This window comes from Chrysoperla carnea, chromosome 2 (assembly GCF_905475395.1).
Source record: "Chrysoperla carnea chromosome 2, inChrCarn1.1, whole genome shotgun sequence".
Taxonomy (NCBI): domain Eukaryota; kingdom Metazoa; phylum Arthropoda; class Insecta; order Neuroptera; family Chrysopidae; genus Chrysoperla; species Chrysoperla carnea.
Genome location: NC_058338.1, coordinates 12556632 through 12573879, shown reverse-complemented (window position 1 = coordinate 12573879; position 17248 = coordinate 12556632). Strand labels below are relative to the sequence as shown.

General features: G+C 29.5%; 3 protein-coding genes across 3 annotated transcripts; 1 reads left to right on the top strand and 2 right to left on the bottom strand.

Moving 5' to 3' along the window:
• The first annotated feature begins 165 nt into the window (after positions 1-165).
• Positions 166-5305, top strand: LOC123292257 (trypsin-1-like). The gene is made up of 7 exons (XM_044872834.1): positions 166-219; positions 2473-2503; positions 3148-3316; positions 3586-3788; positions 3969-4162; positions 4574-4631; positions 5062-5305. Exons 1-7 carry the CDS (start codon positions 199-201, stop codon positions 5184-5186), a joined length of 801 nt encoding a protein of 266 aa, XP_044728769.1. The 5' UTR covers positions 166-198; the 3' UTR covers positions 5187-5305.
• A 163-nt stretch (positions 5306-5468) lies between these two features.
• Positions 5469-11261, bottom strand: LOC123292370 (GPI mannosyltransferase 3). The gene is made up of 8 exons (XM_044873000.1): positions 11161-11261; positions 10579-10817; positions 9294-9507; positions 8773-8923; positions 8135-8518; positions 7833-8018; positions 7014-7214; positions 5469-6769 (listed from the first exon to the last, which is right to left on the bottom strand). The coding sequence occupies exons 1-8, from the start codon at positions 11186-11188 to the stop codon at positions 6679-6681; spliced, it is 1494 nt and encodes a 497-aa protein (XP_044728935.1). The 5' UTR covers positions 11189-11261; the 3' UTR covers positions 5469-6678.
• Positions 11262-12414: 1153 nt separating this feature from the next.
• LOC123292369 (integrator complex subunit 10) lies at positions 12415-16466 on the bottom strand. Its single transcript, XM_044872999.1, has 13 exons — positions 16290-16466; positions 16161-16228; positions 15964-16097; positions 15711-15826; positions 15434-15646; positions 15213-15319; positions 14874-15058; positions 14443-14625; positions 14030-14223; positions 13653-13823; positions 13242-13409; positions 13046-13149; positions 12415-12927 (listed from the first exon to the last, which is right to left on the bottom strand). Exons 1-13 carry the CDS (start codon positions 16437-16439, stop codon positions 12765-12767), a joined length of 1956 nt encoding a protein of 651 aa, XP_044728934.1. The 5' UTR covers positions 16440-16466; the 3' UTR covers positions 12415-12764.
• Positions 16467-17248: the final 782 nt, after the last annotated feature.

The window sequence follows — 17248 nt, the reverse complement described above, 5'->3', positions numbered from 1 at the left end:
TAGAGCGATATAGCCAGTTATGAAAATCATTTTTAATAGTTGCATTGACATTGGAGTATTGGACCACGTACTTTAATAATTAATAAAAATATTAGATTTTTATTTTTTGGGCCAAAATATATCCATTTTAATTTTTACAATATGCTGGTATTTCATAAAGTGTTCATATTAAAAAAATGTTTTATTTTATTTTTCTTAATGTTATTTTTACAATATAAGGTAAATATTATTATTATTTATTTATATTTTAATTCATTTATTTAATTTAATAATTAAATTGATAATAATTAGGTTTTACCTACCTAATAATCAACGTTTTTTACGATCTAGACGATTTATAATTCTATCACGCATAAAAAAAAGGAAATTATGATTTACCTACAAAAAAAAATGAGATGTGCCGTGGGAAACCCGGTATAAACTATGTCCCTTTCGTTATATGTTATGTATTATTGAAAAAAAAAGCTTGTTCTTTAAAAATAATTTTTTCATAACTAAAATGGCATGTATATCAAATATTGTGGAAGCGATGGAAAAATCCAGTCATGCTTACCATAAAAATGCATTGTCATCCAAACTAGACAGACAATTGCTTGGAATTTTCCAAGCATAAAATTGATTAATTCAATTTGTTTTTTAAATGCGTAGATAATTAATTGGTAGATACTAGAATTCAATCAATAATTTTGGAGAAAACTACGTATAGACTGAAGTGCCGTTAAAAATTTTTTAGTACACATTATAACTTAATTTTGGGATATACCTATACCCAATGTGGGTGTTTACTGGGATTGTGGGTTGTTCAGCATATTTACAGATTACATCATCTGCTTTCATGTATGTATTTCATAAAATGTAACTACCAAGATCAACTTCTGTAATAATAATTAATAATTATTACCGACCTTTTTTTTCACTTCCCGCTATAAGAAGTTATTGTAATGGGTCCGATTTTCGAAATCGAATTTTCTACATATTTCTACCTTTCATCGTTAGGACAAAGCATTAACACTACTTTGGAGAAGAAGTATGTGTGTGTGTGTGTGTGTGTGTGTGTGCGTATACGTACGCCCGTAGACATTTTTTCCTCGTCGATATCGCGTGAGCAAAAAATGATATCGATTTCGTTGAGGTGTCGATCGACGGGTATTAAAGGCAATATGATCCGAAAAGAATTTCATAACTCTCGGTCGAGTCGTTTCGAGTCGGGTGAGGTTTTTCTTAACTTTTATCCTGATCGATATAGTGCGAATGAAAAATAATATCGACTTCGTTGAGTTATATTACCAATCGAAGCGTATTAACGGCAATATGATCCAAAAAGAAAGATTAAATATTATCTACCTATTATTTTTTTTATAAAATTTCTATTTATTGATTTTAAATCAGCAAAAAAATCATTAATATCATATTTTAGCATGAAATTATTTACAAAATTTTTAATAATTAATAAGTCATATTAAATACTGTAATTAATAATCTAAATCTAAAAATCCCACGTATTCAGAAGACATACCTACGTAGCAATAGCTGCTATTGGAAAAATAATGAAAATTTTTACAATAAGTAAGGTTTTATAATAAGTTAATGTGTTGAATTTTGTCCAAATATCCGTTAAACCATCTTAAGTGATAATGAAAATATGTTTTTGAGCCAAATGTTTCAATTAACTGTATTATATTTATGGTGGATCCTTAACTTGAGTGTCTTAGATATTTCTTGCCAGGGAATAGCTCAACCGTTATATTTAATTCAAGTAAGCTTTAAATATACGTTCCTTTTTAATTATTTTTTATTTTGATAAGATTTTTGAAAAAATAATTTCAGTTTTTAATTAATAAGCAATAAGGGATGCTTTAATTCCACTCAAGAAGATTCAAATATTACCAAAACAAAATTAATTTCGTGATAGATTTTTTATTTATATCAACAATTGAAATACACGGGCTTTAACTTCAAGCTTATGCTTTCTACTTTTAAGGAAAAAAAAGTTACCAAATCATAGATGATTAGAAAATGAGTTTGAACGCAATTTGACCTTGCAAGTAAAGTTCAAATCTAAGTCCCCTCCAAATAGAAAATTCTATGAAATATGACCCTCCAGTAGAACAACTTTTATTTGGATCTATTTTTTCAAAAAATCTTCAAGAAAATTTCGATTTGATTTTAGAACAGTTAGCATTTAGAAACTATTTTCAGAAAATAGACTTTCAGAAACGATTACGATAAAATCGACGAATTGCACTAATAACAAAAAATATTTCATTTTATTAATTTTAAGTAATTGTTTATTTAAATTTTAACAAGCATTGTGTGGGATTTTTCTTCTCGTATTTATTAGAATTGATAACATGATGTAGCACTTGGGAGTAAAATTTTTATACATGCAATAAAGTAACATAATAGCAAATACGAAACAAAAATGATATAGTTTTTCTTATTATGATATGGAAATAAAATTATATTTTTCAGGTTGTGGATCCATTAAGATTAGCACAATGTGGTAAGTTAATACAAATTTATTAAATTTAGGGTTGCCACCTCAAACTTCCAAGAAGAAGAAATCAGGAGTTTGACATTTATTTAAAATTTACAATGATGTAAGTTTGATCTAAATTTTACAGCCCGTATCTGAAATATTATTCTGCAACTTAATATAAAATAGTATTTGATTACAAGCCTCCTGAGTCTTTGTGATTGGATGAAAGATATCTCGTAATATATCAAAAATTACGCATTAGATCGGAATATAGTAAAGATCTTTTTCGTTCGTCTTGATGAGATTAATCTCGTAGTAGAGTTTTCTAGGATCAATTAAAGAACACTCTGTATATGCAATATTGGAATATAATCAACAAGATTAGATTTAATACGTAATACCGAAGGAAAGTTAGGAACCTGAAAAATATCAGGATATATTTCGAAGGGGTAAATCTCTCCTAGCTTATGACTTTTTAGTTTTTGTGTGTGTTTTCTTCTAACATTGAGTAGAATCAGAAATATTCCTTTAGATGTTAAACATATCATAAAGTTGTCAGGGGATAAATTTTTATCGATCTACTGACATAGCCTTGTTAAGAAGAATGCTCCCAAAGGGTTGCGGACAAAACAAATTGTGGAATTTTTTAATCATTTACATATTTATAGAATGTGGATTAAGTAATGAAATTTCAATGAGGATTGTCGGCGGTGTGGTATCCGACGAGCATGCCTTCCCATGGATTGTAGCAATTTATAAGAAGAATAATATGTTACACTGTGGAGGTGCACTAATTAACAATCGATATGTAGTAACTGCTGGCCACTGTACAAATTGGTAAGAAATTTTTCATGTCTTCTGAAGTCAAAATATTAAAATAAATTCATTGTGGAAAGTTATTCCATTTTAAAATGGGTCGCTAGCTTTTGAAAAACCTTGTATAAAGGCTTGTGATGTTATCAAATCGTAAAACATTGTTTTATCGATACGAAAATATTGAAAAACTTCTGAGCTTTTTTAGACAGATTGGTGAGCTAATCGTGGAAAAACCGTTTAAACAACATTCATAGCAGTAGACCATTTACACCGAATTTTTTTGTTCGTAGGGAAGACCCGCATGACTTGAGTGTCTATTTAGGAATGCATAATAGAAAATATGATGGAATTCAAGTTGGTATTGAACGAATAATTTTACATCCTGGATTCACAAGTGATTATTTACATGACACAAACGATATTGCATTGATCAAATTAAACCAGAATATTCAATACACACGTGAAGTTTCACCAGTATGCCTACCCCATCCATGTAAGTATCTACTACCGATCTGATTTGAATTTGTAAGGGCTCTTATGACTCAAGTTTATAATGGATTTTGCTCATATGAAAGTTATTATGACGTAAAAGTTTATCCTGATGACAATAGCAAATTTCAATTCATCTTGCGACAATAAAATTGATATATTTCCTAATATTTTCTATTTATAGTGTCAGATTACACTGGAAGGGACGCACTTGTCGCCGGATGGGGTCGAATTGGAGTCAATGATGACCCGGCCGAAACTTTAAGATATACATCGGTCCGTATAATGAGTTTAGCTGCCTGTAACAAAACGACAATTTCATCACATTTGGCTGATACAATGTTATGCGCTTACGCTACTGCAAAAGACGCTTGCCAGGTTGGAGGTTTCATTTTATATACTTAGAGGCCAATAAAATTAAAACAAAAATCGTAGTAATAAATGAATGCCAAATTAAAGTAAAACGCAAGTGTAACAAAACAGCCCAGAAGAAACGAAATGACAGCCGATCAAAGCCGAATCATTTTATTTCAATTTCTTTTACTATTCTCTCCAGAAGAACATCTTTGATTTAAAATGGCTTCATACAAGAGTTTAAAATGTTGAAAAATATCAACATTCACCAAATCAAAATTATTTCATAAGATTTATATTAGTATTTTAATTAGTAAAACTTTAATTTGGCATCTGCTTGTTGTTACGATTTAAGTTTCGTAAATTCTGTTATTTTTTTGGCATGTTAGTTTTTTATAAATGAAAGATAATTCTATGAATGTTGTTTTATTCTAGGGAGATAGTGGTGGTCCCTTAGTTTATGAAAGAGAACCTGGCAAAATGGAATTGATAGGTAAGTGATTCAAATACTCCCGAGACTGGCACATTGATGGTGGCTCGAATAAGAGATCTCCGCAAACTTTTTCCACGTATAATTAAAGATTTAGAAAAAAATTTCAAGAGACCTTTTTTGATTTAAAAAAATCAACAAGTTTTGAACGTGTTTTTGAGTTTCCACTATCGGAATTTCATCACCTTGGTGAATTCAGTGACCTCAATATGTCATGGTAATCCCCCTAAGTCAGAACTAAAAAATTTTCATTGAGTGTGAAACTTGAAATATGTTATTCTAAATCAGGCATACCTTGATCGATTTGGATTGATTGGATATTTTCAAGTTTCACATTCAATGAAATCTTTTGGATTTAAGAGAGATTTTACGATAGACTAAGACACCTGCTGCAACACAATTGGAAATATAATAAAAATGATGTTTTTTTCAGGAATTGTATCATGGGGAATCGGATGTGCCACACCAGGAATACCTGGAATGTATACAAAAGTGACTGATTATTTAGATTGGATAGCCGATAACACTAGAGATGCAGTATATTGTGCAATAAATTAAAATTAAAATAATATCATGGATTTAAAAAACAAATGGTTTTTTATTAAAACAAAACTATATTTTATAACGATTACAATCAAAAATAAATTTGAAAAACATGGTTCAATATTTAGAGCAATGCAAACAATCCAGTTCAAAATTTTATTAAAACCTAAACGATATCTAAACACGTTTTATAATATTTCAAAATTTAACTTCAAAACTTCCTTATTGTTTATTTAGCAAAGCATAATTTGTTAAAATAATCTTAATAAAAAATAAAAATAAATAAAAAAGCTCCGTTAATATAAAAAAAATTATCACTCTACCACAAAAAATTATTTATTGCCAAACTTATTAATTGTTTGGTATCAATATTCCGGTACAATAGACCTTTTCATTTTAATTATGGCCAAACAAATGTCTTACGTTTTGACAGTTGGGAACGCGAATGTTATATCAGGTGGTTGGGACCATAAAATACTAAGGTATGACTAGGTAATTTACAATTACGGCTTACACTTACTTATGTTTTTTTATTGTGTGACAGCCATTAAAATTCATTCAGATTCTCAAGGTCTAGGTATGGAGACTACACAAGGACATTCAACTCAAACGGGGGAATTGGCAAAATTTGGTAACGAAAAGGCAGAAGTTATAGCTGCGCTAGCGTTTCTTTTGCATCGAAGTGCAATGCACGAAATAAAAATGGACACATACAAACATACGAACGAAATACTAAAAAAAATGCGTCATATTTTTTAAATCAAGCCCACCCCTTACATTTTACCTTACATTTTTTATAAGCTAAGAGAAAATATTTGTGGTTTTAAATTTTAAACCAGTAAGTTCAGTTTGGTGTAATATGAAAAGAATGCAACAATAAAGAACAGAAACAAATATTAGTGTAAATTTTTGTTACTTTTTTGACTCGGTGTAGTACACGAAGTAGTAACTAAAAGTAGAAAAGAATGTTGCCATTTCAGCATTATACGATTCTCTCTCTCTACTTATATTCAGTGTAAATAGTGTATATACTAAGGTACAAAAAGAACACATTTATTGGGTCGAAATTTATGATAAGTGATCGACCAATTAGTGATCTGTAGATAATCATTCTAGTTTGTATTTTGTTTCTATGATGTTAAAAAAATATATTATATTTTTATACAAAAAATTTTTGTTCGATTAAAAATCAAATAAATTCGATAAAAATGCTTTACTAGGCAAATAGTACAAAATATTGTCAACATAAAACAGTTGATTGGGTAACGACATTCGTGCCATTATAGTGCTAAAATCTTAATTTACAAGTCCAATAATAAAATAATAAAATGAAAGTAAATTCTCTACTAATTGACTAGAAAGGTTATTAAGGCTATGACAATTCGATCACTGTGTTACCTTTAAATCCTTGGAGTCGCAAATTGCAAAAACATTAACTAATAATACTTTTTCTGATTATTGTGTAAAAAAAACAATTTCAGTTACGTAAATGCATCTCAAAAATATGTTAATAGTCCATGTATTGATAAACGTTCACCATACGCCCTACTCTTCCTGAAGGAATATCTGTATGATGTTCCGAATGTATTTTTTTATACCTAAAAACATAAATTTAGTACTTTAGTGCTTCTAATATATACTGCCCCACAAAAAAAGTGGCGCATTTAACAAGGGATGATAAAAATGTTTGAGATATTGATACAAAAAATGCCCCTTGAATTATACAACTTTTATTTACTTAACACCTTAAGCTATTTCTCATAAGGAAGAAATCTTGCTAAATGATTGAAGGAACGTATACTTTTCTAAGTAAATCCTCCAATAAATAAATAAACAACTAACCTTGAAAATATACTACTCGAATCATGTAAATGATCGAAAGCAATTATGTGAGAAGGTAAATCAGATTTTGCAGGAAAATTTAATGATATCCATTCAACAGGATTCTCATAAAATAAATCAGCTTCATCACGATAGTTTGGACTGTTCGTAAAATCAGGTTCACATGTTAAAATTCGAGCTGGCACATTCACATGTAAATGACTAAAAATCAATATTGAAAAATTTTAAGAATCCTGTCAATTCTAAAGGAGGTTTAAACATATAAAAATAATATCAATTGCCATAATATTGGTATATTGGGTATCCCTTTTTTGTTTAAATATGTTTTAGGGCCTAAAAGCATCATGACTGGCTTCAATGAAACGTAAAGTATGTATGATGCATAACCACACTGTCCTTAGTGGGAGTCAATTGGACAGCTGCCAGGTGACTTGTGCTCAGTATTGGATTAAACCAGCTCGAGGCCCGTAAATAACTTGTCTTGTTACTTCACCATAACTAGACCTGCGACAGAATAATTTGTGTAAACTTACACTTATGGAGATAGGTTGTTATAGCTTTGGGTTGCACCGATAAACCACTACAAAACCTAAGACTATTTCAACAAAAACATATGTCGCGATATTACCGGTATACTCCCGTAGCTCGGTAAAAAGGTCGCAACTACGATCTCCAGATTACTCTTCCAGTCACGATGACAAAATTATATTTAAACCTAAATGGTATAAAATTTGTTTCCCAATGAGGCCAATACCATGGCGTATGACGATATTAATTTTATATGTTTAATATCGATTTATAATTTTGTTTTTCTTTTACCTATATAAAGGTGTTGAGTGGCATGGCATTAAGAATAAGAAAGTAGTATCGTTTGGTCGTTTAGAAGCAATTTTTTGTAGAACAGGCATAACATTTAGAACACCTCGTTGATGAACACTACTAAAATAATAGATTGGTACCGAACTAGATGTTAGTATTGTAACAGCAACAAGCCATACGTAAAGTCTGAAAACAGAAAAAAATGAATTTTGATAGCTATGAAAATGGATTATTATTAAAGGCTGATGCGGTTCGCGCATTTCATACAAAGCTGAAAAAAATTAACGATTTTGCATACGTACCGATTAATTTTTGAACTCCATGGTGCCAAATAATCGACACAAATATAAAGACACATTGGTAAAATGGGTAACATAAATCGAAATTCCTTATGTGGTATGAAACTATAAACGCATAATGTAAAAATTATTGTAATTATCAAAACTAATTCATTTGTTTTATATCGTCCATTTTGTAGAAGCTTAAACAATGACCACACAAATGGTAAAGTATGAACGCCTAGAATAGTTGGCAATCCCACTGTAAAATACCAATACCATGGTAAAACACCATAAAATCCACTAACATTCTGGAAAATATTTGCTTTTAAAAATTCCCATATACTAATCGTTAATTTTCCGTAGCATAATGAATTGATTGTGGTTGTTATTGTTAATACCGTAATCCTGAAATAAAAAGAATAAAATATCAATTCTATCATTCTTGTGAAATAACGGAAAATATGCAAAAGAGACAATTATCACATTCGTAAGAGAGTTAATCAAGTACTCACTTGTATTTGTGTGCAAAAAAACAAAACGAATTTAATGAAAAACAAACCGAAATTTTCCAGGTTGATTTTAACTTTGTTATTGAGAACAACTTTAATTTGTTTACAAATACGGTAAAGATGAGTAAACCATAATAAATCGTAACTTACCCTATATAAATATATCGAAATATCAACCATTTCCATCTTGTACGTTGCAAATAAAAATGATACGCACATAGAGGTAACCAATGAATTCCTGCAGTAGGGCGGATTTCACCAAGTACAGCCACAATCCACAAAAATGTTGTACTTCCCAAACCTAATAAATGAAATAACAAATACTAATAGAAAGACTGACACAAAATTTCAAGTCATTTGCTACAAGTATGATAATCCTTAATAAGTTGAATTACGTAGTTATTGAAACGAAAATAAAATATATCTTATTAAAGAATGGCCCATATAAATGGAACACAGTGTATATGTATATATTATAAATCCACCCACTATTAATAAATGGTAAGTAATTTGGTAGTATAAATTGGAACTGCTGAAAATGGATCCATTTCCTGTTTACATTAATACAAATTATTATCGCCAGTTGCCGGGGTTGCAATTCCCAGTTATCATTGGTTATAAAATTGTGTAATATTTATATAAACTTATAAACTTTGAATTATTAGACTTACTCTCATATTTGGATCCCTTCCATGGAAATATAGACAATGCAATAACAGTGACTGATGTTTCAAATGTGTTGATTAACGTACGTGAAGCTGTGTAGAACCAAAACCATTGTGTGGTAATTAAAAATACAGCCCATTTTTTGCCTCCAGTCCATTTGTAAAAACAATAATCGGAATATGCACTCAATAATGCTTGAGCTATTCGAGGTGATATGACCTACAATTTTACATGAATTTCTATTAAGTCTATCCTCAATCAAATAATATTCCAGTGATCAAATGAAAAGAGACTTGAAGGGATTGGAAACAATTGTTCTAGAAGGTTCTTTTAAATTGGCAATGTTTTTTGAAGAATGGTAAAGGTAAGTTTAGCAGTAAGAGAGCTGTGTTAGAAGCAATGTTTATGAATATTTCGACTTAAAAAGACTTGAAACTAAATCACCCTATGAAGAAGTTTAGATAAAAAAGTTACGCATAAAATCGATGAAAATTGGTTCGTTTCGATAAAAGAAATATTACATACGTATCGAGTGTTAGTTAATTTGACTACGCGCAACAAATACAGTTGCAACAAATCCGATCATAAAACAAGTTGAAAATGGACAGCTCTCGAGTTGAAGCAATTTTTAACGTTTCAAATTTTTTGCGAAAAATAACTAGCCTAACTTTGATCTAACAGTTAAAGAGATAGTATCTGCTTTAAAATGCAATACACGCCTCAAGGCATCAAACGGTTAGAACTGTAGGGCAACAAATCATATGAGTCACAAAAATTTTTTTAAATGTTAATTTTTTCGAAGAATATTCCTCAAAATGATTTTTATACTTTTAAAAGTTGTTATAAGCCGAGAGCTATTTTCAACATTCATAACCCATTAAACAAACCTCAATTAAAGGGGTTTAGGCTAATTAAATCGGAGAAAGATGGAAATGGTTTAAATCTCTTCATTTTCTGGTAAAAAGAGTTTCTTGCAGTTTCCAAATTTATGGAAATCACTTTTTTCGATTTTCGACTATTTTATATAAAAAGATTTTGGATTCACGATAATTATGATACATATATCTCAGTGCATCAGACAAAATTCAACAACAAAAATATTTAACAGGATTGATTTTTCGTGGGAAAATTGTTAAGAAGTTAAATACATCTTTCGAAAGGGTCGAATTTCAATTTTTTTATTACCAAAGTACCAAACTTACTTTATCAATCCACAAAAGGGAAGGTAAAAGGACTCATATAATTTTCGTTTCATTATGGGATAACGGGTTTTATTAATAGAAGATTTACCAATAAATAAGCTGAATCTAAATGAAGAAATGCTAATGTTTTATAAATGCCCGCTATAAAAAGTGGATATATGTAGCTACGTAATCCAGTTTTCCACTCCCATGTTAAATATCCATAGCCAAATACAAAGTTGTGAGCAACTTCCGTAGATTGCCAATACTCGTCCGGAACATACCAAGTATTTACAATCCAAACTGATAGTAAACGTAAGATACAGAAGTGTAACAACACATATTTACCTGTAAATATGTACCTTTTGATTAGATAAGAGACAAAATACACTTAAGTTAAAACTACTTCAGATTAGATAAGAAAAACTATCAAGAGCTAGGTACTCAAAGAAGACAGTGAAAAAAAAAACAATCTTTATATATTTTAGAAAAATTATTTATTTACTGATGAGTTTAATTGATTTTTTTTATTTCAATTTACTTTATTGTATTTAATGGGATTATATTTGAATGCCGCTACGGCCTAAAATTCAATTCGATAATAGTTAGTGTACTTTAAGGGTTAAAAATGTGCAAACATTTAATATAAGCGATTAGGATTATTTAGACAATGGTATATTTAAAATCGTACCAAAATTAATTTTTTCTGCGATAGACATAATTTAATAAAAGCATTTAATCATTTATAGGTTAGCTATTTATTTATTTATGTCATATTTGTGTGGACTGGCACGGAAACCACAGACAATACATGTTATAAAAAACTTACAGACATATATTTTATAAAATAGACTGCTAATATATTGACTAAAAACTACAAAATGGCAACCAATCTCAAATAATATTTCGCCTTTGAAATTCATACATACAATATGCATACCAGATTTTTTTCAACTATTCCAGTTTGCCCTTCCTTTAAAACCTTGCTCGGGCTAGTACAAACATTTAAAAAAATACAAAACCAAATTGCGGCTTATAAAATTACTTTTCTATTTTTATTGATTTTTTACAAAACAATGCATTCATTTTATGAAGTACTTATTAAAGATAATGCAAAATTAATTCTATATTTAGTATTTTTATATTTTATTTGTAAAAATATTTATACATCGACAAAATAAAATAAATAAATAATACAACTTACCTGCATAAAAGTCATTATAGATGCTTTTAGAAGCGTGTAGTTTCTGTTTCATATTTGTAATAAAAAAAAAAAAAAAAAACAATAAACATTAAAATTCAATGCTTAAGTAAGTGTCCAGTGTACAAAGTACAACCTAACTTAATTATCTATCTATTGATTAAGATTATTACTTGCTCGATGTACATACCTACTTGTACACCACTGATCTCTGATATAACTAGATAGAGGATCCCATGTATTGAAATTGATAAAAAACTGGAAGTATAAACTAACGCATCATGTTTAACAAACATATACTTCGTATGAAATCGTAATAAATTTATACTTCGTACAATGATTTCACTTAGTTCCCAACTACTCATTCTGGTGTGCTGGTAATGCTTCAAATTAAACGCTTAAATTTATTTTACGCCATATTCATCCTCTATCCACTTTCATATAGATCAGTGTCTTAACAGCACAGAATTATATGGAATTGTGTTCACGTAAGCCTTTCATCATAATAATTGATTATAAATCATTTAGTCCGAAACACAAGTGAATATAGTGATTTTAAAATGAAAAGCAATATTCGACGCGCACACGAATGGGTGTACCAAGAATATATACATTAAGGACGTACAACTAGAGTGGAGAGGGTAGCAGAAAAAAGGCACCTAAATGGGCGAAAATTGAGAAATTTTTTACTTACTTTATATATTTTATATTATTTCATATAATTTGCTAGTACAGCGCTCCGTATTCTTTGTACTCCATATTCGTTTTAACTTTTTCCACAAAAGAGTTTTCCTAGTAATTGTTTATATTTATTAAAAAAAAACGCAATTTTTCATATTTCCGGTTTTGCCACTAAAATTTTAGATTAAAATATTAATAGATATTTCAATTACGAACCAATCATACTTTGAATTTTTCAAAAATCTCTATTAGGTCAAAAGTTAATACAGAATAAAGGTCGTGGAATTTCAACTTTTGAAAGTGTATCATTCTAAATTCGGAAACAGCGGATCAAAATACTAAGACTTGTTGAAAAAGGTACAACGAATATCGAAAGAAACGGCATTTTCCGTTATACTAAACTACATTTTTTGCTAACCTAAACATTGTGAAATATGTACACGTTCACCTAATATAAAATTTGTTACAACTTGATCAATTGGATCGTTGCTACGAATAACTTGACGTCGCATTGCTTGCTTAAAATCTTCTTTAACACCTTTATCAGCACCCCTAGTACCAATTCTTCTTTGGTTACTACAAACAAAAAACAAAATGTACTTTATTTCGTCGACAATCCGGGCCTTACTCTCGGCTGATCGTAAAGTAGGATTATTATTTAAATGATTAGTCTATATAGATTATTTTTACCTACCTCAATGATTGTGGGGTTAGAAAAATATCTAAAACAGCATTTCCACCCTGATCTGTCCAAAGATACATTAGTTCTTCCAAGATATCAACATTTACAACATGTTTCTGTAAAAAAATATGTTTTCTTTAAGTTTTGGTACACCTTCATATATATACCTTCAACTTAGTATACCTTCATATATACATGGTATAATTACCTGCAATAATGGATAATGAAAAGTTCCACGTTGAGTAATTGTAGACGTTATAATTGGTAATATATCCTCTTGTTGCGGCCAATCTAGTTGAATTAAAACCAACAAACATCCCAATGCTAAATCGTTAAAAACTGGTATTTTATTAATACTATTTTTATTTATACTGTCCTATAAATAACAATAACAATTATAAAAGAATGTAATTATCTTCAATTAACCTTTAATCTACCCTTGTATCAAAAACGACAATTTCAGATACTTTTTTAACTTCATGAATGACTCGGTATTACAGCTTCGGTAAAAACGATTCAATCAAAAAAACATGTTCCATTTCGATACATGAAGGTAAAAAAAAGTGTTTTTGATGGTAGAATGAAGGTTAATTTGATAAAAATAATAAAAAATGATTACCTTAATCCCACAAATAATCAATCGCACACAATATTGAACAACTGTTAAATAATTTAATGGTAAAAAATGTAAATGTCGTTGTATACCGCCGACTGTTAAATTTTGACTCAACACACCCATTTGATTTCGTTGTAATGTTTTAATAATCGCATAAATTTGATCGAAGCATTGCTGAAAATTAATTAAATTTAATGAAAAATTTTACGAGTGCATCTCGTAACAATCTGCTCTATTATTTATCTCTTTACATGTATTTTGTATATATTAACTATTTTAATAATTATAAATTCTCAAAACAATTATACTCAAACATGAGTATTTAAAAAACTAATTCAGTTAGTTGCTGTCTTCATTTGTTTTATATAACAATAACATACCCCGTAATATTTTTGGAAGAAAAGTATTGATGCAATACGTAAATTACGTGTTAACACAGCAATAGGTTCAACTGGACGATCTTCTTGTAAGCGTAATAAAGCATCTTCATAATGTCCTTTGTACATTGCAAAATCCAATATGAAATTATTTAATGATTGTTCCAATTTTAAATTACTTGTAAGTTTGCTGAATTCTGAAAGATAAACAAAAATGTTTTTATTTATGAGTAAGGGGAAATTGAAGAAGCACAGTGAAACAAACAAGTAGGTAGTATTTAAGATTTTAAAATCTAATTTTTTGTTCTATTTAAAAACTTGTGGCAAAATAACCATCCCTTTTAAATCGTATTCAAACAGGTGGAAAGTATATAAGCCAATTCTCAAATAAAATTCTGATTTAAAATTGTATTTACCTCGCTGAATGATTTCTGATGAATGTAACATTTCCCAACAATTGGCGGCCATAATAAAATTTGTCAGAGCAGTATTTGAAGCCGGTTTGTCTATTGTCAAGATTGGCTGATTAATATCTTCTTCAATCTTTCTACGTTTACTAGATTTTGTAGTTTCCATAACTACTCGCGGTAAACTTGCATCTAAAACTTACATATTGTTTAACATCATTTTATAATAGACCGATATCTAGTAAGAAAAGCCTCATTTTACTGAAAATTGTATTGAGTGATAAAGAAAACGGAAATGAAATGAAATGCAGAGCAATTTTTTAGTTTATATTAGACGTTGGCTGAATTATCCTTACGGATTTTCTATCAAATTTACTGTCAATGAAACTTTTTTGTACTAGATATCGATTTATAAAGATAACTTTTCAAGTTAAACACACCTGTGAAAGCTTCAACTAATGTAAATTGTGTTGAATTTTGTGACAGCGCTGTATATTCATGAAGACAATACAAGAAAAACAAGGTTGACGAGTATATAATTTGTTTAATAATTACATCATCGACTAACATGGTTTTGTGTGTTTTGAAAAATGATGAAAATTTATACCAATAATTTTCTTTATTCCTAGATTAGAGAAATGAATTTTTATAACTTTTCATAAACGAAAAAGAAAACACAGGTAACAGGCTTTGTGTGAAAAAGCCTCTTAGTGATTTTATTTTTTTAATTTGAACTCGATTGACGATTAGGATATTCAGTTAGTAATAAACACTCTTACCAATTCTGATCAAATGATGTTAAACTTGGATCCCAACCTAAAATACGACCGGTTAATTCTAAAACGTTAAATAATTTATTCCAAGGCATATCTCCAGGCTCAGTTTCCTGTAATATAAATTCAAAATTTTGTATTAAATTATAAAAATTACTTAAAATATAATACTAAAATCATTCTTATAATGAACAATTTATATAAAATGAAATAAATCCAAAAATTACCACACTGGTAGGAGCAGCAATACAGCATAAATAATATTCGATAGCTTTATTTAGTAACTTATACATTAACTTCGCTGGTAAATCAATTTTAGCATTCGATAAACCTAAAAGTGTCAGTAAATCGCACACCAGTAATCGTCTATATGGATTTATCGGTTGATTTCCAAAATGGCTGTGTTTTTCAGCCGTCATTAATGTATCTACTAACTTAGGCTAAAATAAAAAGTTTAATTTAAAAAGAAACTATTACTTACGCAACATTTTGTGAAATATTTACCGCATGTGTTGATATAGTATGTGGAAATTTTTCTAGAAGAAGTAACAAAAGTCTACAATGTTCCATGGTATCCTCACATCGATCAGCCGTTAATAATAAAATTTGATGTTGGATATCTTGTAAAAAATTAATTAAATCCAATAAAATAACACTTTTAGTTTTAAAATCTATTAGTGGAGTAAAACTAAGCAAAAAATGGATTAAAAGTAAGTGTTTTGTTTTCTGGATTAAAGAAAAAATATAATTTACTCACCTGATGGAATGTACTTGAACATATCACATAAAAATTTATTATCTTTATCTAAACTATCATGATCGAGACGTAAGGCCGAAGTCATTGCATCTATTTCTTTCCACAATTCCGAATGTTGTTGAAAACTACTCACTCTAAAAAAATTACAATCAATTTTTTTTAGAAATATTTCAATTATCATTTTATATTTTACTTACATCTCACTTAAACTTTTTGCTGCATCTTTAATATTTTTCGCATTTTTTTCAACTAAATACGCTTCGAACTGTAAAATTTTTCAAGAAAATTATAACCTATAAATTTAATCGAAATTGTTTAAATGGTACCTGCACAGAAAAATTATTCGGATATAATGTTTTAGCTGTAATCATCCATGTTTTAGCCAAAATCGGATCAGTTTTAAGTGCATATTTTGCTTTAAAAATAACATAATCTTCATCTGAAAGAGAATCTACTTTCGGTTCTTCGACAATCATTATTGTTTATTTGTTGTTGTCAATTGTCATTTGTCAAACACACATGTGGAAAAGCATAGTAGGGGTCTCTATATTGTTTTGGGTGAATTAATACGTTAAATTCTCCCGCAATAGAGAATATTCATGTATTTTTTTATATTTTTAATTCATTGTTTACACCGTTATAACAAAGTAAAAAATATAAATACTGCTTAAAAATGCCGTAATACCGTCTATACGGTATGCCGTATAGACGGTATACCGTATACCGTAGACGGTATACCGTATAGACCGTCTACGGTATACCGTCTATACGGTATACCGTCTATACGGTATACCGTCTATACGGTATACCGTCTATACGGTATACCGTCTATACGGTATATATATACGGTATACCGTCTGTACGGTATACCGTCTACGGTCTAGACCGTCCACGGTATACCGTATACGGTCTATTTAGACGCGGTATGAAATTATTTTTGCCCTCTCGCTCGACGGCATAAAGAGTATACCGTGAAAAAGTATACCGTTCACGGTATAAGGGCCCCACGGTATAAAAGGGCAAAAATAATTTCATACCGCGTCTAAATAGACCGTATACGGTATACCGTGGACGGTCTAGACCGTAGACGGTATTGTGCGGATAGCCACTTCCTTTCTGCAGATGCAATAATGATTTTCCATAGCTAGTGAAAACTTCTTCGGTTTTTTTCAGAAGTTGATATACTGAGTTTGCATTTGATAAAGATACTGGTATACTGTAACTCCTTTATTTTGATCGTAGAATCTGAAAATGAAATAATAAACAGGATATGCCATTTAAAAAC

Bases quoted from the DNA above. Each gene is read 5' to 3' on its own strand.
- LOC123292257 (XM_044872834.1), top strand. From the start codon at position 199: ATGTTATTTTTACAATATAAG. The intron at 2,504-3,147 runs GTAAGTTAATAC...ACATATTTATAG, and splicing joins ATTAAGATTAGCACAATGTG to AATGTGGATTAAGTAATGAA. The intron at 4,163-4,573 runs GTTGGAGGTTTC...GTTTTATTCTAG, and splicing joins CTGCAAAAGACGCTTGCCAG to GGAGATAGTGGTGGTCCCTT.
- LOC123292370 (XM_044873000.1), bottom strand. From the start codon at position 11,188: ATGTCTATCGCAGAAAAAATTAATTTTG. The intron at 8,519-8,772 runs GTAAGTTACGAT...TTTTTATTTCAG, and splicing joins TTTCGATATATTTATATAGG to GATTACGGTATTAACAATAA. The intron at 8,019-8,134 runs GTACGTATGCAA...TTCTGTTTTCAG, and splicing joins TGGAGTTCAAAAATTAATCG to ACTTTACGTATGGCTTGTTG.
- LOC123292369 (XM_044872999.1), bottom strand. From the start codon at position 16,439: ATGATTGTCGAAGAACCGAAAGTAGATTCTCTTTCAGATGAAGATTAT. The intron at 15,059-15,212 runs GTAAGAGTGTTT...TCTCTAATCTAG, and splicing joins ACATCATTTGATCAGAATTG to GAATAAAGAAAATTATTGGT. The intron at 13,410-13,652 runs GTAATCATTTTT...TGTTATTTATAG, and splicing joins TGATTATTTGTGGGATTAAG to GACAGTATAAATAAAAATAG.